Source organism: Mchenga conophoros, linkage group LG22 (genome assembly GCF_057382185.1).
Source record: "Mchenga conophoros isolate Kocher_MC1m ecotype Shallow Benthic linkage group LG22, M_conophoros_male_GT1.1, whole genome shotgun sequence".
NCBI classification, from domain to species: Eukaryota; Metazoa; Chordata; class Actinopteri; order Cichliformes; family Cichlidae; genus Mchenga; species Mchenga conophoros.
The window spans coordinates 20846909-20869440 of record NC_140546.1 but is presented as its reverse complement, the minus strand read 5'-3'; the positions used below and the strand labels follow the sequence as shown (position 1 = coordinate 20869440).

The 22532-nt window shown below is 47.1% G+C and overlaps 1 protein-coding gene across 3 annotated transcripts; it reads right to left on the bottom strand.

Annotated features, from left to right (window-relative positions):
- Positions 1-1505: 1505 nt before the first annotated feature.
- ahdc1 (AT hook, DNA binding motif, containing 1) lies at positions 1506-21160 on the bottom strand. Of its 3 annotated transcripts, none has more exons than XM_085262847.1 (6): positions 20600-21160; positions 8941-9135; positions 7308-8640; positions 5455-7172; positions 3242-4976; positions 1506-2351 (listed from the first exon to the last, which is right to left on the bottom strand). In XM_085262847.1, exons 3-5 carry the CDS (start codon positions 8517-8519, stop codon positions 3248-3250), a joined length of 4659 nt encoding a protein of 1552 aa, XP_085118973.1. In that variant the 5' UTR covers positions 8520-8640; positions 8941-9135; positions 20600-21160; the 3' UTR covers positions 1506-2351; positions 3242-3247. The 3 variants fall into 3 exon arrangements, with proteins under 3 accessions (XP_085118973.1, XP_085118974.1, XP_085118975.1); XM_085262848.1 differs by having other exon boundaries at positions 9022-9135; XM_085262849.1 differs by lacking the exon at positions 8941-9135.
- Positions 21161-22532: the final 1372 nt, after the last annotated feature.

The following is a 22532-nucleotide window of genomic DNA, read 5'->3' as shown; positions in this document are numbered from 1 at the left end:
CAAAATGAATGGCATCTGAGTAAAATGATGCAATTATATAAATGTGTTTCCATGATATAGTTTAGGACATTTTCATTAATAAACCCCTAAAATGTCCACAAATATGCTAAATAATAGAAATGGATGGCTTCTAGTGTTACCTCTGCTTAACTTGAGAAATTATTGTACCGATAATGACAGATTATTGTTATTAGATTTGCTTCTGGTGTGGGATGAAATTGGCTGCGATTTTCCCTAAATTAAACACACACAAAAACGAAGCAGTTGCATATAAATGAAATTGCAGTGTTTTATAGAAATGCCACACAAAAGAAAAGTCTGAAAGAGAGCTGTCGCTCTGCACCATCCCCCTCTCGGTCTGTCATGTAATGTTGTTGACAGTTCGTGCACCCTTCCACCATACAGTGGAATGTCACAGCAAACACATTTCCTCCGGCCATGTCTGAGTCTATTTAGTCAGTCTGTTGACAAACTGTACACAAAATGCAGCCAGTAAACTTAGCCCATCTGCTTTCTTTCTCTCTAATTCTCTGTCTGGCATGCACATGCATATACACAAGCTGCAGATGTACAGTATTTGCCGTATAGTAGCAAGTTTCCCTGCGAGGGCATGAAATAGGCATGGGTTCCTTTCCTGTCAGCTCTCTCCTGTACCAGCAGTCTTTGGTTGCTTGCTTTAAAACATTTCCTTATTTGGATGAATTGTGAAACTACAATTTTGCGCATTTTTTTTGTTTTGTTTTAATGGCTTTAAGAACCAATTCAACACCTTTTTCTGATTTCCTCAGTCTGGTTTCTTTCTTTTCCCTCCAACGTATCCTCCCCTGCTCTCTCCCCACCATCTATTCCTCTCCTCCCCTCCCTTTCACTCCCTGTCGAATTGTGTCCTTGAGTGAACTCGCTCGCTCGCACACTCGCTCACAGTCCCAGACAGCCTGGGCAAAGCCCAATACTCAGGGAGGCTCTAAAACACAGCCACACACAAACACACTCACACCTCCCCCCTTAATCCGGCAAAGAAGCTCAATGCTATAGACGAGATTACCAATGGCAAGAACAGAATGTGTATTTAAATATTTTGCACCTCAGATACATACATGATATGTAACAGACAGATATACAATTTATTTATTTTTTTTCATCACAAAAACCACCAAACAACACAAGACCACAGAAAAAAGAAGGGAGAGAGTGAAAGAAAGAATTAGGCCCCGCCAAGACTTTGGTGTCTGGGAAGCTTCACTCCTTTTGACCCCACAGGCACACACACGCACACGCCCATACACGCACATGTAGGCACACGTACACACAAAAACATGCATGTCACACGAACGCAGCCGCTCCGTCTCAAACTCACACAGAGAAAACAAGAGTCTCTTTGGGGCCGTTGTGTAATTTCAATGTCTCTTTCCCTTGTAGTTAAAACAGCAAAACACAGGATGTTAAGTCTCCATGCTGCAGTATCCCCAACCCCCCACCCCTCCCTCCCACCCACCCCACAGAGCAGAGAAACCATGGCAGAACGCAGAGGAGGGCAAGTTGATGATGGGCCTTCACAGCGAAAGAGAGGCCCCCTGGCTTGGAGCTGGAGTCATATGTACAGATGCTGGTATTTCAAGAGCAGAAACTGATTGAGTCCACTTTTTCTCTTATGGGACACAACACAAGGAGTGCACAGAGAGGGACATTTGCTAGGCTTATGGCATTTCAGAAGTTGATTCGGGCTCAGATGCGGTTCGAGTTTGGGCACAAGACAGAAATGCAGAGCTGAGAGCAGAACACAGTTGCTGGTTTAGCAGAGGAGGAGAGAAAACAGGGGAAATAAACACAGAGAGAAAGAGCGAGTAGTGTGATCTTAGTTTGCCCACATTGCAGATACAGGGAAAAAATAAAATAAATAACGCAAAGATTTGGTGAGTTAGACTTCCAAGGGAAACAGAGTCCTCCATGTATCACAGCAGGACTCCAAGGGATGAGGAGATAGGTTTGTCTTTGTCCGTCAGCGTCTGGTATTCATCTGTCAGCTCCTCCTGGCCGTTCCCTCATTCCAGCGTGTGAGTGCGCACACGTACGACTTCATGTGGTCATGTTTAGGTAGTGAACAAATCCGCGCAAGCGTGTCTCGCGTTTGCGCGTGCGTGTGCATTTGTGTATGTGCATGCTCGAGTACGTGAGTTGATCTTGATTGTCAGTGCTGGAGAATTAAAGCTTTAACTGTCCAAAAGCTGGCAGCTAAATTCTCACCCTTCATTTCGCAGTCCCTCACAAAGAAGTCCCCTTAAAAAAAGGAAAAGAAAGAAAAGAAAAAGAAAAAATGTTTGCAAATCTGTAAAAGCTTGAATCGAATGCACCTGAAAGGAAAACGGAGAGAGGGAGAGACAACAAGAGATCAGAAGAGACAATAAAAGTAATATGAGACACTTTCTATTAAAAAAACAAAGATTTTTAGGATATTTTAGTCAGAGCGATGTGTCCATTTTGATGAAAATTGCACTTTTGCATTTCAGCCTAAAGATAAATATATGGGGTTTAACAAGCTAGAGAGGTTTTGAAATACAAACTGCAGCAAAACACATTCAAATTCACCTGTAACCTCCATTAAATTGGCAAAAAGAATGTGCAAATGTGGTTCTAGAGAGTGTGCAGAGCAGGGCTCAAACATGCAACTTTGAACCCATGTCTTTAGCATTGTTTGGTTTGGTTTGAGACCATCCTACACCCTTTTTAAAGTATTTTGTATCTTAGATCTAAAAAAAAGAAAAGAAACAATTTTATTATTGATGTCCTTTCCCCCCATTAGCTCAAAAACAGATTAAAGGTAGCGAGCGTCTTTTACTGTAAAAGTTGCTTGGCACAAAATTGCTCATGCACACAGATATAAGCTTCGCACGACGAGGCTTAAATTGTTTTTGATGGGTTATTACTAAAAGGTGACCTGTTCCATTTATCATTGGACAAAAATACTGTTGTTAGTGTTGCTCTGCAAATAAGTGCTATCAGCACACATCGTCTTTTAAGCTGCCTTTACTGTTGGTGTTCTAGATACACTGAAGATATGAATTGGCCTTTTATGATCATGTTTATGGGGTAAGTCTAATAATAACAAAACAGTAATAAAAAAAAAGATTTTGCTTCTACATCCAGTTGAATATTATGTAACATTCATTGCTTAACAGTTTATGGATCTATTTATGCATTTCCACCCTTTTCCATACCTACGTTGTCCTCGACAGTCACTCACCTGCCGTTACAGGCTTGTGACGCTGAAGCTGTCATCACCGGCTGGGTCCAGGAGCTGGCACAGCACCCCGCCACCCTGAGCCGCCTGGGAGGGGTAGCGGTGTCCCATGCCTTGGTAGGATTGCTGGGGCACAGAGTAGCCACTAGTGTCCTCCTGATGGGGCGAGGAGTCCAGGGGAGGTTTGGGGTACGGGGAGTGAGGCAAGGGCCCCTGCCGATGGCCCGTGCTCATGGCGTGGGAGGTCATATCCCGCTTGTGTGGGGTAATGGCGGCGGGAGGGCTGCGCTCCTCATAAAGCATAGGTGTTGCATGGCAATGGAGGCCGGGGCTGGGGTTGGAGTGTGTATGCGAAGGGAGGTGGGTGTTGAGGTTGGTGTGTGCATTGAGGTGGGGTTGATTGTTGGAGTGCGAGAGAGGGCTGCTCTGTAGGTGCGATGTTGGATGCGTGTTTGTGTGTGAGCTCAGGTGGGGCTGTGTGCTGGGATGATGTGCGTCGTGCGGAGTTGGAGTCAGATGTGTGTGCGTGTTTGCATTTGGGCTAGAGAGCGAATTAGCCGGTGTGCTCCCATGTGGACTTGCGTGCGGGTTGCTGTGTGCGTGCACAGCTGTATTTGAGTGAGCGTGTGGGCTTGGGCTGCCGCTGTGCGATGTCTGTCCGTACCAGTAGGGGGAGCTGCAGTAGCTGGGCGAGTCGTACTGCGAAAACTGGGGGTCTTTCAGAGGGGGGCGGTGCGAGGGACTGAGTGCAGTGCCGCAGTGGGGTGTTAGCCGTGGTGAGGGGGAGCAAGAGGGGGAGAAGGTCCTGGAGGGGACAAGGTGGTAGGACTGGTGTGGAGGAGGGGTGGGCTTGGGTGGATAAGGGGGAGAGGAAACACTGGGTGAGAGGGAAGAGGAGGATTCTCCAGGGTATAAGGCCGGATATCGCTCCTCAGAGGATGGTGTGGAGGGGTGGGCAGAATAGGGGGAGGGGTACTCACAGGGGTCCTGGAGGTAGCTGGAAGGTGGCGCAGGATTAGGAGTGGCCAAAGGAGAAAGGCTGCTACTGTCTCCACTGTAATAATCCAGCCCTTCCTGAAACAGCCCGGACCCCTCTGGACCTACAGCAGACACCGCTGGTCCCACCGCTGACGTAGACGCAGCCTTGCCCCTCCCTTTGGATCCCGCTGGCCTCTCCCTCTGACAGGGAGACAGACCTCCTCTGCCTCCTCTCGACCCCCTGCCCCGTCCTCCGACCCCTCCGCGCTTAGGTCCAGGAGCAGGTGTTGGTGAGGGACTGGATGGGGAATCAGAGTGCAAAGCAGAAACTCCTTCTTTTTCTAAATGTGGCTCAGTCCGTTTCCTGCGACCACGGCCGGGTTTGTTGGTCCCCCCGCCCTGGAAGAGGACATTCTGGCTCCAGTTATAAGAAGGTCCCGAGGCACTCTCATGCCAGTCCATCATCAGCTTCTCCAGGCTGGACAGACTTGACTGGCCCCCTTCTCCACTAACAGAAACAACCTCATTCTGTTTGTACGTGCCACATGTGGAACTAGGGCCACTATTAGTGGCTGTGGAGCCAAGATGTGAAGAGTCAGAAGAAGATTCTGACAAACTTTCAGGGAAAGGTTGTCGCTTGGCCTTCTGGGGGGTGTAGTTTGAGATATCCAAGATGTCTTTGGACTCATTGGATCCATATTCACTATAGCCATGGTACTGAGGTCCAAAGCTGTCTGTTGACCAGCCACTGTAACCTTGTCTGAAAAAAATAAATAATAAGAATACCAACATGTATTATACAATAAATAAAAACACTTAAGCAGTATTTGTGCAAAAGAGTTTTCACTGCTCTTTGTTGCAGTTTCACAAATCAGTAACAGGAGAAATCTCAGTGGCAGGCTATGACAGTGCACTTGTAAGCTGGGTAAGGATGAGGAATATTTAGCCAAAATTTTAATTTTCACAAGGCGGGCATGGTGATATTGAAAATTGCATGCTGGAGTGAAACATTCATCCTGAGAAATATAATCATCAGACGTGATCGGGTTTTTCAGATATCTAAAAGCCTGATTTGCACCTTTTTTTTGTTTATTGTCAAATAAAATATTTAATTACCTACATTTACATTTAAGTTTCATTAAAACCAAGTCAAATGTTTGTGTGATAATTTAAGATTTACTTCCATTAGTTAATGTAGGATTTCTTTTAATGACACCTGAGTGGTAGAAGTGATTTACCTGAAGTTCCACTGATTGGGGTTGTATTGTTTGTAACCCTCTAGGGAGAAGGAGCTGAAGGGGCTACTTTTGGCCACAGACATGTATCCTCCTCCAGGTGACGTCGGCCCTGTTGAGTCCCCCCGCATTGCAGAGGAATGACTTGCACTTGGATATCCACCGTAGCCCCGCTTGGCTGTGGCTTGATAGCTAGAATAACCCATTGGACCGACAGGGTTGGCCTTGCCAATGTTGTTACCAGACCAGCTGCAGTCTGAGGATCTCTGTGGCACCACAGGAGAGGAGCAGGAGTAGCCAGAAGAGTAGTGGCCATAAGAGGCGGGATGGGGGGAGCTAGGAGAGTGTGAGAGAGATGGAGGAGTGGATTTAGGATAGGTAGAAGTGGTGGGGGATGTTTGGGCAAGGCTGGCATAGCTATATGGAGGCCTGCTTGAGGAGCCAGGTGTCTGGCCTGAACCCTCCGCCCCAGAACTTGCACCCTTAGTGCTCCACTTAGAGAATGCGGTAGACCAGTTGTGACTGGTAGCTGGGCTGGATGGCTCGTATCCAGGGGTAGATGAAGCTTTGCGGGGGTCAGACTGTGCGGAGGAGATGTCCAGCAGGTCCGAGGAATCATCAGAGTCGAGCAGTGATCGGAAATAACCAGCGAAGAGGCCTTGTGAGTCCTCCCCAGCTGGCCCAACCCCTCTGCTCCCACCTGGGCTGCTGTAGGCACCTCCCCGTCCAAGCTCACAGGAGGAGAAGCCCCCCCTTGGAGTTCCACAGAGCTGATACCCACCCAAGCCTTTCTGTTTATCCATAGGTCCCTCTTCACCCCAGCCACCTGCCCCATTGGGCCAGTCTTGCCCCATGGACACCCCACTCCCTTTGAATGCACCATTTTTTTTCATACGTCTCCTCCTGACTATTTTCTCACCCCCAGGCACTGTTCCTACTACACCGCCTCCTCTGCCCACCCCACCTCCACCCACACCCTTCCCTCTTTTCCTAGGTAATCCATGCTCAGACAGGGGGCTCAGTTTCCGCTTTTTTCCGATAGATTCAAAGAAGTCACTGAAGGTGCTCTTATTACACTCTCTGCCTCTGATCCCCCCTGCTGCTCCTCCTCCCCGTCCAACACCTCCTCCTCTGCCACCCCGTGGGCGTCTAAACCCAGTGAGCCGGTGGAGCAGGGTGGATATTCCAGGGTTTTCTGAGGGGGTATGAAAACTTTCTGGCTCACTAGGTGTCCAGCAACGAGGGGGGGAGCAGCGGCCAGTCACAGGAGGCTGGCGGTTTAAAAAGGCCAGTTTGGAGAGAACATCCCCATATTCGGTTTTCACATCATTCGTGTCATTAACATAGGATGGATAAGGATAAGGGAGTTTAGTCCGTCGCCGCCTTCGGGGCTTCTTGGGCTGGTCTCCATTACCACCAGGGTTCCCAGCATTTGGAGGCTCCCCCTGTATTCCTGGCAGGGGCTGTTTAGGCGGTCGTCCCCGCCTGCGTTTGAGGATAACAGGGAGCTCTCCGGGAGGGAACATCACCATCACACTCTTTCCGTTGTTTTTCATTCGGAGGAGCGCAGTTGGCTCTCGGGCTGCCTCTGAGCCCTCCACGTTGCCATCATTACTCTTTTCCGTCCCCGTGATCGTTTCCAGATTAGAAATTTTGTAGCTCTTCTGTCGCCGGCTAAGGCTGACTGGAATGCGTGCCACTTTGACAACAATCCTCCTCACCTGTAAAGCAGACACAAAGGTAAAACAGCTGCGACAGCAAATTGACTCAATGTTCATTAGTGAATAATATGACGTTATATATAATGTCAAAAAGAAGTGGTGATGCAGCGATATGTGACTAAAAAATAAACTTACACCAACAAAACGCCCACGTCTGCCATTACTGGGAGGACATACCCTCAACTCCGCAACGGGTTCCTCCTTCATCGTTAGCAGAGATCCAGGGATTGTGGGCGTGTTCCCAAATGAGAGATGAGGAGTAGCGTGATCGTGGATAGCCTGGGCTGCCTGACGCTGTTTCATTACACTTTTAGGGCCTGCTTTATGAACAGGTTTCGTTGAGGGCCTGGACCTGGATTTAGGTCCAGGTCTATAGCCGAGTCTGGGACCAGGTTTAGGTATAGCTTTAGGAACAGGTTTAGGTACAGTTAGAGCAAGAGCAGTGTCTGTGTGACTGGTAACTGCAGGGAGAACAGCCTCCACAGATGAATGCTCTTCTTTATCACCAACTGCCACCTCCTCCTCTTTTACCCTCCAGATCTTTTCCTCTAATACTTCCTCATCCTCCTCTCCTCCCTTTTCCCTCCCTGCTTTTTTTTCCCCATCCTCAATGCTTCTGCGGAGGCGTGAGGATTTGCGCAGGTGACAGGGAAAGCGGGGACGTCCAGAGCTACGGAGTGCATACTTTTTTTCTGTCTCTATGGGAAGTGGGGAGGAGTCAGTGTTTGAGTTTGGACCAGCAGGGACTGGACAAAATGTTGAGGGCACGTCTGTCTCTGCAGTTCGGACCGGGGCTGCCAGCTGATTGGTGGAGGCAGGATGATTGCCTAGCGCCAAAGACAAGGGCTGCGGTGAGTGTATGGCCTCTGGTGTAAGAGATTTGGAGAGTTCTGGCCCTACAGAAGCTGCGTGTGAGTTCACATCCGTGAGTCCACAGTTCTCCATATTTGCATGAGAAAAAGCCTGTGCATGCACATCTGGGTCTATGTGTGTTTGCATGTTTCGAAACGTCTCTGCAAACGTATGTGTCTCAGCAGTCGTGTGAGTCTCTGTCTGCCGCCGCCGGCAACTGCTGTGCCCCAGCCTCCTCTGAAGATGGAGGCCGTTGGCCAGGGCAGACGGAGAGGAGGAGGGAATGTGGTCGGATGTTACCAGTGTCAGTCCATCATGAGAAGGATCCTGGAACCCCCCCTGGAGCGTGAGCTCCCTGGTCCAGAACTCCGCTCCTTCGAGCGCTTCAAGCTCCTCGAGCCCCGGCACACACCCCTTTTCTTCAGCCCGAGCCTCACCACAGCCCACTGGAGCCCCAGTTTGGCCTGAATGCAGGTGATCTGATAAGCTACTCATTCAGGACACAGTTTTGCTGGCACTGAGGCAGGGAAAAGATGGATGTTTTCAGATTTATGTAAATGGGTATTTCTTCTTTGTAGCTGTCGTCCTCTAACAGCTGGCAAGAAGACTCAAAAACCTAAAGACAGATACGAAAACAATATTACCAACTGAAAAGTAAGCCCATAAATATGTTAAAACCTCCTCCTTGAATTTAAGACATTTAATCCAAACCCCATGAGTCTCCCCACCCCCAAAAATGGCTTTTGCTAAGCATAAATTATGGAACACGTAGAAAAATTTGCAGAGATGTAATTGCGATTGTGAAATCGAATCGTCAACATTTTTGGCAATGGGCCATAAACCTAATCCATGATGCACTCTCCTCTATTAACTGTGCCACCCACACAGCAGCATTACAACATTAGATTACATTTACCATTCATATCCTGTTCAATTTGTTGCTTTTACCAAACGATCATGGCACTGATTCTGATTTTGATTCTGAGTTGAGCCTCACTCTGTCTGCCTGACTGGCTCTGTTCTGCAGGGGATCATTGGGTCATCAATACTGCAGTGGAGAGCTCACATACTTCTCCCTCTCCCCTCTGCTCCTGTCTTTTGCCCATGGTTGCTGGAGTGAGAGAAAGAAAGATAGAGATACAGACAGGGGGAAGGGACAAAGAGTTGAAGAAGGTGGAGGAAAATGCGGAGTGGGGGGAAATAAAAGGAGAAAAAAGAAAGGAGGAGGGTGGAGCAGAAAGAACAAGAGAAAAAGAGATTAGTACATGATGTCACAGCATGCATCAGGCCAGACTAGAATCAGTATTTTGGTGCGGGCTGCACTATCTCATGCAATTATTTTGGAGGATGACTTGCAGTATAAATTTTTAAAGTCTAATTGTAGTTAGTGTTTCATTCTGATGTGTTCCAGCATAGTGTGGGTACAAGCGTATGCTGGTATAAATACTCAGAGGATCATCAATACGCGACAGTAATGTTTTTGCCGCATGTGCGATATTTGAGTGAGAGGACGTATATGTTGTTGAAAAATGCAAAGAAATTCAACTGTTGAATCATGTCGCACAGCAGACATGGGTGCGTGCGCCCACACACACATACACACACACTGTCACTGCTCGTGCCACGTTTCACCAAAACTATTCCAAATGCATTACAAAGCTCTAGACTCTGAGGGTGCAACAAGAATGAGAATGTGTGAATAATCACATCCACCAGGGGGAAGCAGAGAGGTGGTGAATGGAGAGGTGTTAAGAGGATGGAGAGATGAAGGTGACAGAAAGACAGGAGCGATGGAGGGATTATAGAAACCCAAAGCATGGGGAGAAGTGCAGGCAGAAGTGCTGTGAAATCTCAGCCCCGTGTGGTGTGAGACTCACATGTGACTGCATCCAATCACAAGTAAACGCAACATTTGCAAACTTAATTTATACATACGCACACGGCTGACTCCCAACACTGTACCGCACGGTCTACATTCAACACAATTATGTCCATCGTCAGATCTCCCTGCCTCCCTCTCCAACATATGGCTCTGATTAGGAGGGAGGGTGAAGGACAGGGAGAGAGAGAGAAAGGCGGGGATGGAGAAAGGGGGAGTGTGAGACATGGGAGAATGGGAGAGTGAATGGGTGAGAACATATGAAAAGAGTGAGAGAAAAAAGAAGAAGAAGAACAGGAAGGTGAAAGATATGATTAAGTCGGTAGCGGGGCAGAGACAGGCAGACAGATTTTTGGCAAAATGAGGGAGCAAAAGTTGGTGAAGAGGAGGCGAGAGGAAGACAAAAGAGTAGAGGGAGTAGAGGAGAAGAAGTGGGAGAGTTTCGCTGTAGCAGAGTTTTGCGGCTGCACACATGGAGCAGAGCAAACCTTGGTGCTCTGCTGCTCTGAGGAATGACACAACTAGGACAGACGAACATGGAGATGAACACAAACACGCTAAACATACTTTCTTTAACCCCCCTCTCACCCACACAGCCCCCCCATTCCCAGCGCTACCTCAGATTCCCCCACCCCTCCTCCGCCTCTCCCACTTTCATTCTCACTTTCTCTCTCGTCTAATTAACAGCGCTCATTAATTAAGGCTTCATCTGACCAGTTTGTGAGAGAACAAGAAGAGCACATGCTTTAATTAAGCATTGCGTCACATGCGCTCGCTGCGCTCACGCACACACATGCGTGCACGCGCTGTCACTCAGAGGCGCACACGCACCAGCGACACATGCCAGCACGCAAACGCGCATGCAAAACATGCCCCCACAGCTCCATCCTCCCACACACTCGCACATCGATTTACACATAAAGACAGACATATCACGCACACATGTGAACCCATGCACGATCACACGCCAAACAAAGACAAACATGCAAATATCCCTCTACTGTGCTCTGCGGGGGGTTTTCTGACAGGGTTTTAGATGCCAGCCAATCAAATGCTCCCACTGTGATTCATTGTTTTAAGCAAACACTCCTGGCATCCATCAGCCGCCATTCCAATGTAATCACCGTCATACGTAGCGAATGCGTTTTGGTGCATTTTTTGCTGTGAATGGCTCTGGGGCTTTGGAACACACAGTCGCGTAGTATTGTCTCTGTGAAAACAGCCGAGGGTGCGCGCTGCTCCCACATGATGATCTGTTGAATCTGTTTCACAAAGAGCAGCTCTCGTATGAATGATACTGTTTGAACAGTTTTCATCTTGCACATTTTCTTTTTTTTTCTCGGAAAACTTTTAGGTCTAATTGTGCAAGCGCGGGGGAAAGGAAACAGAGGGAGCGACACAGAAAGAGAGAGACTCGAACCTCTCAATTTCCAGTTTGGGCCACTGGCCTGTTGGTGCGTAGTCTAAGAGGCGCAATGACTCTGTACATGGTAGCTGTAAAGCATATCTATTCTGTTCCCATCTATCTCACTGCCACAAAGGCTTGCAGACTCACAGGCCTGCCAGCAGAAACCCTCAATGAGGAACTAGAACCAGTGTGTATGGTTGTGTTTGTGCGCGCACGCACCAGTGTGCTCGTGTATAAGTGTGTCTTCCTGGGTGTGTTTGTAAAAGCACTCACTGAGCTCTAACGGGTGTGCAGTTGTTGCTAAGAGACAGGCAGCAGCACCGAAACAGCATGGGGGGGTGTAAGGGAGGGGGGGGGGGGACATAGAGAAGAGAGTGAGTGAGAGAGAGAGAGAGAGAGGTGGTGAGGGGAGGAGGGGGCTCCACCGAGAGGTTTAGACAGATAAGAAGAAGAAGGAGGGATGAAACAGAGGGAGCAAGATGGAAAAAGTGTATGTGAGGCCAGCAGAGAAGCATGAGAGGTGGGGAGGGGGAAGTGGGTCAAGGGGTCCGCAGAGGCTGAGTGACACCGCGCAGCGGCTCGACTACACCGTCAGGCTCTCGTCGCTCCATCACCTCAACCCTGACGCAACCCCAACCTTCGGCTCCAACAAACATACACGCAACAATAAAATCCTTCCACGGAAATCATCGGTGAACGGAAACATGAGAAAAACACAGCAACAGTGTGTGTACTTTCTAAAAATGTAGCAGACACGCGTGCAGGCAGCGGTTTTGGGGTGTTTACCCCTTTTCCATAGGTGAATGCAAGGCTGATATTGCTCACATTTGGCTATTTGATCATAATTTTAAGTCTGTGTAGATGCTAGGCTTTATTGTTTGCTTGTTTGCGATTGGTTTGATATCCAGAATATAACGTTCGGTTATCCAACACTTCTCAATGAGACACTGTGACCAAGCAACTTGTTGAGTCGTTGACTGGCGCTGTCGCTCCAGCTTCACACATTACACATTACGTAGTGTCAGTACCATATAGGAGCATTACTTGATGTTGCACTTTAACACTTTGGCCCATAAATGCAACATTTGACGATCTACCCTGTATGATGAGTTTTGACACCTTAGTATATATCAGTGAAGACGTGGTTAGTAAGAAAAGCGAAGTCCACCCTCATAAATTCAGATCCAGTCATTTTGTTGGGCCTGAAATATGACAGAAACTGCTCAGTTCAGAAAAGACCTTCAAGGGTTACTCCTAGTAGGTTTTCAAGGGTTAAGGAAAGACAATACAGGTAAATCGATATGCCACACTTGATTACTTACATGAAGGTGTTTTTGTACGTACTGGAAGTTCTGCTGAGGTTTCAGGTTTACGTATGCAAATAAGGCATTATCTATCTAAATATGAACTAATCTGCCTACTTTTCCAGAAGGGAAAACTGAACACCAGATAAAGCCAGGATCACAATTCTTGTTACATTATAATATTTATCTGCAGAGTCAAAGGGAATGTCGTTTGGCACTTTATAAATTGGAAAATGCTGTTCACAACCAGAAAAGGAAAACATTTTTATGATTAAATCATACTATAAATCAACCTCTGAACAATATAGGGACAAATCTCTCTTCAGAATATAGACGGGAATAAAACTGAAGAGTCTGGTGTATGTAAAGTGGAGAGCTCCAGCTCAGAGTGTGAGAGACTCTAAAGCTACGAATTGTAAAAATGTCAACACATTTTTATTGGAAAGTAGTATTTACAGGCAAAAAGTTGGAGCATTAGTAGTAAGTCATCGTGAAACTCTTATCAGTCAATTCCTTGTAGTGAGACAATACAAGTTTATGAAATTTTATGTTAACTTATGTTAATGAGGTATTATCCTGTTAAATATGCGCTAATTTGCATAAATGCCCAGAAGAGAAAGTCTGGAAGAGTAAAAGTACTAAATGTGAGCAGTTTCTTTCCATTAGTCTGAAGGAAGACTTAACTTTGTTCATTCTGAGCTGCATTACAATACACAAGAATATCCTCATTTAACATGAGCTAAACCTAAACAGAACTTAGACATCAGCTTTAAAATAGCTGTCTGACATTTGGATAATAGGTATTTTTTCCCTTCCAAAAAAAGTTTTCAGTATTGAATCTTTATTAGTTTAGCCAATTTCTCAAAAGTTTTAATTTAACTCAATAAACAAAGAGTAAAACTCAAGTTATAAGGTCCTGTCTCAACTGCAGTGCACTGCAGCCCAACAGGCAAAAACAGTGAGCAGCTAAGCTTTAACCATATGCAAACTCTTCTGATCAGCAGACCTGGGTTGTCTGAGAGCTCGAGGTGCTGGTAAGTGTGCCAAAGCGGTGTTACGTACAGACCGCCGACATCCCCGCACACAAATTACCATCAACATCCCCTCAGAACAAAACCGAACCCTGGTGAGCTGCAGCTCCATCCACACACGTCAGTCAAACACAGACAGTCCAAGGAACACCCTTTACATACAGACCCCCCCCCAAACACGCATACACCCACCCACCCACACTTCTTTCACTCTGACCTCTCCTCTCTTTCTCACCCACTCACATCCCACCCGTCCTGCTGCCCCCCCCCCCCCCCCCTCTGCAACCACCTTCCCAGCTGCAGGAAATTCCTAATGATCTCCATCATCAGTGCGCGCGCTGTATCTCCTGCCAAGAGTAGGCGTGTGCGCGCACGCACGAACACACGCACGTACACACACCAAGGATGCACACAAAGCATATCAATGAGCAGAGACCAACACATAAACCATATGTGCAGACAAACAAAAAGAGGCAGACAGACAGAAACGCATCTAACGTAAACAGACTTCACACAGAGCAGATACAGTGGCAGCTCAGCCAAGGATGCACACAGGGGATTGGAGAAGTAGCTCCAAACACTAGACAACACAAAACCAGGACCCTCCACCACCACTACCACCAACAACACCCCCCATTTGACTGTCTCACTGTCTGCCTGTCTCTCTCCTGTTGTTTCTGCAGGAACCTACATGCTGTAGTTATTTTAAGACGAGCAGGACCGTATTACCCCTTCCTTCCTTAGCCCCTCCTCACTCCTCTTTCTCACTGTTCCTTCTCTCATCTCCCCAGTACCCCCCACTCTCGCACCACCACTACCACCCACCTCCTGCCCCTAGTTTCTCTCCCACAGCTCCCACTCCCCAACACCCCCTTCCTCATCTTCAACTCAGCCTGACACTCTCTCCTCTCTCTCTCTCTCTCTCTCTCTCACTCTCCTGCAGGCAGTTTACTGGCGCTGCTGATGGCCGCCCCTCATTCGGGTCATGTGACCAACTGCGCCAGCTGGGAACAGCGAGGAGTGTGCACATGTGCGCACGCATTGAAACACATGAACAAGGACACACATACACAGGGATATGTCTGGAAAAACACACACACATACACACACATACACAAACACATGCAAATACAGGAAGATGAAACCAACCACTTAGGTGCAAATACAGAAACACTCCCACTTACAGTTCACACAGGTGCGCACACACGCAGACACACACGCTGAAGCACGCTACACGCTGACACTGATGAAAACCCACACTTAACAGCCACACATACCGGCACACGTGAAAACAGTCACGCACATCCAGCGCACACATTGAGGACACACAAACCAGATGCTTGGACCCCGACACACACTCAGACCTTGAGGCCAGTGTTTTGGAGAGGGGCCTCCGTGCTGCGGCCCTGACTTCCTGACTCCTCCTCCTCCTCCCTCCATACTCCTGTTCCACAGTTGCTGTGGGAGACGCTGCTGCAGCGCCCGTTGCCAAGGAGAAGGCTGCTGGCTGTTTGAACAACAATGGCCGCCTTGTGAACATTCCAACTGTAGGTACTGACAGCTCATCAGCCACAGCCTCAACATACACATTTCTCAGAAAGCGCGCACGCACACACACACACACGTGTACGGCTGACACTACACACCAGCGCTACACCACTGTACCTCTCTGTGCTGTGGTTCTTGGCCTCAAGCCTGTGCGAGGTAACACTTTCAGACACAAACACAATGAGGCAGGCACACGAAACACACATACACACATCTGTGCACGCTCTAAGAAATTATGACTTCTGCTGAGAGGATAAGAAACCCTTCCGTCCCTCTCTGTCTACCTGCATCTCTTTACCATTGCTCTCTCTCTCTCTCTCTCACACACACACACACACACACACACACACACACACACACACAATTGGTGCGCAGTGCATTCATCCATCTTCCCCCTTCTCCCCGACTAGTCTCTGTCTTTCTCTCTTATCTCTTTCTCTCTCCTCCCCCCTCCACAGCCTCCTGCTTTCAGTCTCTCACTTGCTCCTCACTTGCTCATCTCCTGCCTCTCTCTCTCTCTCTCGCCGTCTCCCTTTCCGTCTCAGGAAGTGTGTGTTCTCACTCTCACGCACGCACACACTATCATCCTGGCACGCACATATGTGGAGGACACACATTCACACATAGACACACACACACATATATATCGAGAGAGAGCCGCTCACAATCTCTTTCTCTCTTGGAAGGTAGCGAATCTTTTCGTCCCTTGGGGGCATACACTTCCTCAGAGAAGGAGGGAAAAGGGAAAGAAGAAAGAGAACTAGAAACAAGGGTGGAACGGGCAAGAGAGAGGAAGATGAGGAGGAGGAGGGAGGAAGACAGACAAGAAGGGTAGAGAAGAAAGGAAGGGAAGAGGGTGAGAACTATACTCACAGTGGGGATTTATAGACAGACCCCTTAGTGCTCTGATCATCTGTTCATATTGATGGGACGACATTGAAGCCACGCTGGTGGAACGTTGAGACGGCGCTGAAGCCAAATTGGGTAGTGGGGGGGGGGGGGGGGGGGGGGGGTGAGGAGGGGGGTGGGGGGGGTGCGTGTTGAGGAGAATCACTAACAAGTCTCTGCTTATCCTCTGACTCACTGTTTTTAAACACACATACCCAGACACATGTATACTCACACACAGCTGTAAAAAAAAAAAAAAAAGACAGAAACTCTAAGAAACACAAAGCTGCACATGTGCAGATAGGTGTGTGTGTGTCTGCGATAATGATGATGCGATCGTGTTGTGTGCGCAGACACGGAGAGATGCTTCTTGTGCGTGCGTGTACGTCTGTGTCTGCGTGTTTTCCCCATCTCTCGCTCCTCTTTAATAATTGAGCTGATTCTGTCCAGCTTGTTAGGGAGGTACACAGCAGCTTCACACTCTGTCTTTCTTTCCTTCTCATCCCTTCTGCGCCGGTCAATCCTTCCCTCCCCATACTTCCATCTTTGCCGCTCTCCCTTCATTTATCACCCTTTCTCCTTCCTGACCCCTCTGTCCTCTCTCTGTCTCATGTGCTCTCCCTCCCTCCGTCCCTTCCCCCAGCTCTCTTCCCTCACAAATCCCTCCTGTTCTTTGACCTCTCTCTCGCCTTCTCCCTCAGCAGCCTCCCCCTCCACCCCACTGCCCTCCATCATCCCTCTCCTCTTGCCTATCCCCACACCCTGCCGCACCTCGCTCCATCCTCCGGAGGTGAGAGGTCGGTGCTTCCTCTCCACTGTCAGACTCAAACCGGCTGCAACCAGACCCGTTGGAGGGGGGGTATGGGAGGTAGGGGTAAGGGGGATGAAGAGAATGAGGACTTGGGATGAGGAAGGACATATAGGAAAGGAGAGGCTGAAGGAGTGAAAAAGACAAGTGAAAGGAGGAAAAAAGAAAGGTGTGTTGGGGGAGGAGGGTGGCACTGACTGGAGGACAGGTGTATGGAGAGCAGTGGGGTTAAAGGAAGGAAGGAGGCGAGAGAAAAAGAGAAGGGTAGATGTCTCCTCTTGAGTCACCGCTTTTGGCGCGGAGGAGCCGTTTTATGAATGTATCGTGTGGGAGGTGACAGAATGGAGCATACAAACACTGCTTACACTAATGCTAAACGGTTGCTGTGTGTGTGGGTGCATCCGTGCGTGTGTGTGTGTGTGTGTGTGTGTGTGTGTGTGTGTGTGTGGGGGAGTTGAACCACGTTTACCTGCCTGTGGCAAAAGCTATTTCACTTCAGGTAACCATTAGATTAAAAAGAGTCATAAAAGACAGAACCCTTCACCCCAAGGACAAAGTAGTGACTAATTATTATTTTTTGCCAATAGTGGCTTGTTGCAGAGAAAAAGTTTTTAAATATGCCCAAACATGTCCTTTCACTCTACATTTCATTTAGAGGTCTTTTAGTACATGATGTCAGTTTTTTTTCCTCCTTTTTTTCCACCAATGATTTAGAAACAACAGCAAAATAAGCATTAATTTTGTTTGTATGGCGATACTCAACTTAGGTTCAGAGGACAAATCAGACCCACCAGAGGATGCCAGCTGGCTAACTCCTTTAATAAAACTGACTGAAGAGGTTCAGGTTGTGTTTGAGTGGTTTACATGTAACCGTTTGGAGCTAAAGCGCAGTGGAACAACTGGATGCAGTATGATATGTTACATAGGTCTTAAAAAAAAGGTTGGGTCTTTTTAATGTTTATTTGTTTTATACTAGAAATATTATTGTTTGTTTATTAACTGGCCTCTGGCCTCCTGTCATTGCATAAAGATGGCCTCTGGGCAAATCGAGGTGAAAATCCCAGCTTTAGAGAGAACCGCTAACAACTCTGAACGCTATCCAACCAAATTCTGTTGCTTTGAGGACAGTGAATGGCTTATTTGTGGTGTGTTGGTTAATCTGTGCTCTGCAATCAGTTACTTCTGTATTTTGGGAGGCATTTCAAGTACAAAGTATTATTAATTGCTGGACTCATTTAAGATAATGGTTTAAATTCCCTTTTCCCTGAGTGCTGCTGTGAAGGGTTCAGAGTTGAGAGCCACAATGATCTTCAGCTGTTGTTTAAAAAACAACAAAAAAAACTTCACTTTGTTGCATTCAGCCAGTTTTGCACACAGCTAGAAGGCAGATGCTTTGCAGAACTAAGGAGAGTCCTTTCTTTTTGGAGAATAAGCATTTGAACAGATCCAATCTCCTATAGGATTTCAGATTTAATCTCCGCTGTTTGCATTCAAGAATGCACCAATTATGAAGCTATGAGCCAGTGCAGATTTTTATAAAAATTTGCCAGAATGGTGGCATTTTTCTGTTTTTTTTTCTCTTTTGTTTTTTGTAGTTATTTATTACACCTTGACAACAAAGAAACGGAAATCTCCAGTATGACAAAAATAACTCAACTGTTTCAAAGTCTTTCGAATCATCCTCACAATATCTTTGAAGGTTTAGCCAGCACAAAATTGGTAAACATTATTTTATGTTAGATATTTGGCCAATATAAAGGTGCATCCCGATTTGTGTGTGCGGCTCAACTTAAGCAGATGATTTGTCACAAGACCACAGAGAGTTTTACTCAATGATCCTGGCTCTGACGTGAAAAGCCCTGTGTGCAGAGTAGATGCATCAAAACCTCCATTCAACAGGTTGCACCATCCTGCTTAGCTCAAAACTTGCCAAGACACTGAGAAATCAGTGGAAGTCAGTGGCTATACTGTACCATTCCATGCCCTGTGTGTGTGTGTTTATGTGCGTGTGTGTGTGCGTGCGCTTATAGGTGAATATGTGCGTCCATTCTGTCTTCTCCATCTCCATGACGACCTCCATATCAAGGGGACGTCTGACTATGGCAACCTCACATGCTGATAGGCAGAGAGAGAGGAAACAGGTGATTGGTTGAGCTGTCGGCTGTCATATCAGCAGGGTGTATCTTTGTTACACGCACACAGACACACACATTCAAAACACGCACACACACACACACTGACTTGTCTGTGCCATCAACCTATACGCCTACAAACTGCAGCAAGGCACAAACAAAAGGTACCTCCAAAGCACACACACACTCAGATTTGAGACGAGATGTGGTGTGTTAGGTGCGCTGACCCTGCCAATGAGGACAGGAGGAACATCAACGGAGCTACAAGGCCGTTGCTATGACAACTAGCCCCGCTCACACAGGTAGGAAGCACAATGGGCCTAAGCTGTTATATGTTCACATTCCCTCTGTTTGTCACTCACTCTCTCAAACACACACACACACACACTACCATGCACTCAAGACAAGTCTGACAGACAGCGGCTGAATGCCAAGGTAAGGCCATTTCCTTTTCATTCCAGCATTCAGAGGGTTGAAATTATTCATTATGTCCAAGTGGACCTGCCAAAAAGAGAACTCACTCTTCAACCAGCCACTGAGAGAGTGAGACTGTGTGAGTGAGAAACAGACAGACAGACAGACAGAGCATCACTCTGCATACTAACAGCACCTGCACTAGGGCAGCCTGTGCACGTCTCTGAGGGGCCCTTAAATAACGAACTGTCACTGCCCAGACACTGACATTGACTTCTCTCATCCCCTCTTCTTCTCCTTTCTTGCACTTCCTCTGCACCCTCTCTCTCTCCTTTTTTTCTTTGCACCCCCTCCCTCCTTTTCTACTAAACCACAGACAAGAGCTGATAATCACCACCATGAGTATGCCTTGTCTCCAACACACTGCCTCTGTTGCCACTGCAGGATGTGCTGCTGCTGCGTCCTGCCTTATTGCCGTGACAGATCTGGGGGGCTGCCGAGAAGGAAACCAGAGGGCTGGATGGATGCTCTGCTTCAGAAAAACATCTGTCCGCCAGCAGGAGTTGTGCTCACAGCTACATCTGTACTACATGCACACTGATATGTAAATATATAGATATTAGAAAAGTCCAATCAAGCTGACCCACAGGTAAAAATCTGTGCAGACATTAAACGAACAGAAGAGAACATATGTGTGTGTGGGTCTGTGTTTGTGTGTCAGCAGTGTGACAGTACCCGGGGTGCTACTGTACACTGCTGCCCTACCTTCACTGTACATATATATTCAGTGATAATGAGGCTAAGAGGTGAGAATCTTGCAAATAGTGAGGAAAAATAGGTGAGGGTACACTGGGTTCACGCACGGAACTACACTGCGCGCACGCGCGTGTGTATGTGTGTGTGTGAGCGCACGCGCGTGTGTCTGAACATCATCATTTAAGGTCTAACCACACACACGCTGCATGCCCACAGTAAAGCCCAGATGACCCAGCAGCACGAGCGGCACGCATGCAGAGCTCCGTCCAGGTGACTGCGCCGATGAGGTTAGTGTAAGAAAAACATTTTTTTTAAAACTCAGAAAGAAAGCCAGAGGTGCGCAGCACAGCTGGCTGAGTGGACGGCGAGCAAAATTTGAATGTTTTGTACATAGGTCGCGCACTCACCAAGGGACACAGAGTCTGGGGGCTCGCGCTGCCCGCTGGAGCTGTTGCGGTGTCAACGCTGGCTAGGGGCTCGCGCAGCTGTCGGCGGCGGCGCTCACTCCTCTTCCCGCCCGGGTCACGGAGCCGTTGCCTTGACGGCTGCAGCCGTCAGCGAACAGCATTCCCCCTTCATCTCAGCTCCCCGTGTCGGAAGGAGATAGTCCTCCCACATCAATGTAAACGCTGTATTCTCCCGCCGCGCGCCACCGTCTCGAGCGGCTCAACAGAAAAACCGCTCCTCTGGCTCACATCAATATCTGCACCACAAAAGACGGGAAAGCAAAAAAACAGAAAGGGGAGAAAATGTAAAAAATAAGGAGCAGGGGTGCTGCTTCACCGTCCTCTTTCTAATTCAGGTGCTGACACAGCCGCTTGCGAACACTGTGCTTCGGTTTGGGGTGACAGGCGCGGGACTCCCCACTATGCGGGAGGCGAAAATCGACCGTGCGCCCGTGCGTCTCTGCCTCTGCAATTCCAGCTCTCTGTCTCTCGTGCGCTCCGGTCTCGGCTGTGCCTCTCCAACGTGCCTGACTGTCAAAGCCATCCGGGCACCCGTAGCTGCCTTTACTTTACACCTCTGGAACTATGGGAACAGTAGTCTTCTGAAGAAAGAAAGCGAGTCACGGTGACGTTAGAGAGAGCGCAAACAGCAGCAACAATATCATAAACCATAAAGACCCGATGGTTTATGAAACATTTGTTATTAATAACTTTCTAATAACAGCTTATTCAGGGCTCTGTGGTAGATAATGCTTCAAGTAATATGAAGTAAAGTACAGCATCATACTCAGGTGATGCATAAACGTTAGGCACTGGTAAAGGAATCCCAAAGTAAAGAGTAAATAACTAATATTATAACAATCAGCAATGGATTAATGTGAAATTAAATTGATTTACTGAAACAAATGAAGGAATTAATAAAGATTTACTGATCATAGTATCTTCCAGATCCACTATACGTTCCTGGATCAAGAGTTATCCATTGAATGACTCATAGCAAGTATCAGGTTTCTTTTTTTCATTCCTTCATCACTTTTCTAGAAACTATTCAAACATTTTTGTGTCTCTTTGTTGGAAATCGTTAACAATCTTTGGTAAATTCAGGGGAATTGCTGATGCAACAATTACACAGCCGCTGAGGCTGACTGATGGTTGGTATTTTCATTGTCATAGTGATAACATCCACAATGAACACGCTGCAAAAGACTGCCATGCATTTACTCTACATTGATATTAACCTTGCTCAATAAAATGTGCACATTACAAATATTTTGTTTAATACCCATTAAGTTTATAACTATAACTATTTGTTCTAGTCCTGTATTCACATATCAAACAATGGTTTTGCAGATCACGTGGGTATATTTATTTACACAGTTATGTTTGTGTCTTTCACCTGTGATTGTAGACCTTTTACAAAGCAGTTTGTGGAAATAATATAAACTGGTAGGCCCATTTAGTAAAAACGAAATCTCTCGGCGTGTGTTTAAAATCATAATAAAGTGAAAGGAAAATGTCTCAGTGTAGTGTTTGTTTTTAATTTGAATCTAGAAGTTGCCAAATTAATAAAGTTAAATAGTTAAAAGAACTAAATTTGCCTTTCAACTCAATCAGAAGTTTGACAGTAACTCGAAATTTGCTTTTAATCATGTCATTTTACATATGCATATAAAAAAAGACATAGTGTGACGACATGACGGTGTAAGTGTCCAAGCACACACATAATCAGAGACATGTTCGAAAAAAAGATATCTGATCTTTATTACAACGACATGACAGGGGAATCTCATCATGAAGCTTACATTCATTTCAGACACCATCCTTCCACAGTCCTCTGATATATTTTTCCCCTGTTATGGATACCATATTGCCCTGCCCTCCCAAAAGGATGAAA

Coding starts and splice junctions, on each gene's coding strand:
- ahdc1 (XM_085262847.1), bottom strand. CDS start 8,519: ATGAGTAGCTTATCAGATCACCTGCATTCAGGCCAAACTGGGGCTCCA. Junction 7,173..7,307: donor GACGTGGGCGTTTTGTTGGT/GTAAGTTTATTT, acceptor TCTGCTTTACAG/GTGAGGAGGATTGTTGTCAA. Junction 4,977..5,454: donor CCCAATCAGTGGAACTTCAG/GTAAATCACTTC, acceptor TATTTTTTTCAG/ACAAGGTTACAGTGGCTGGT.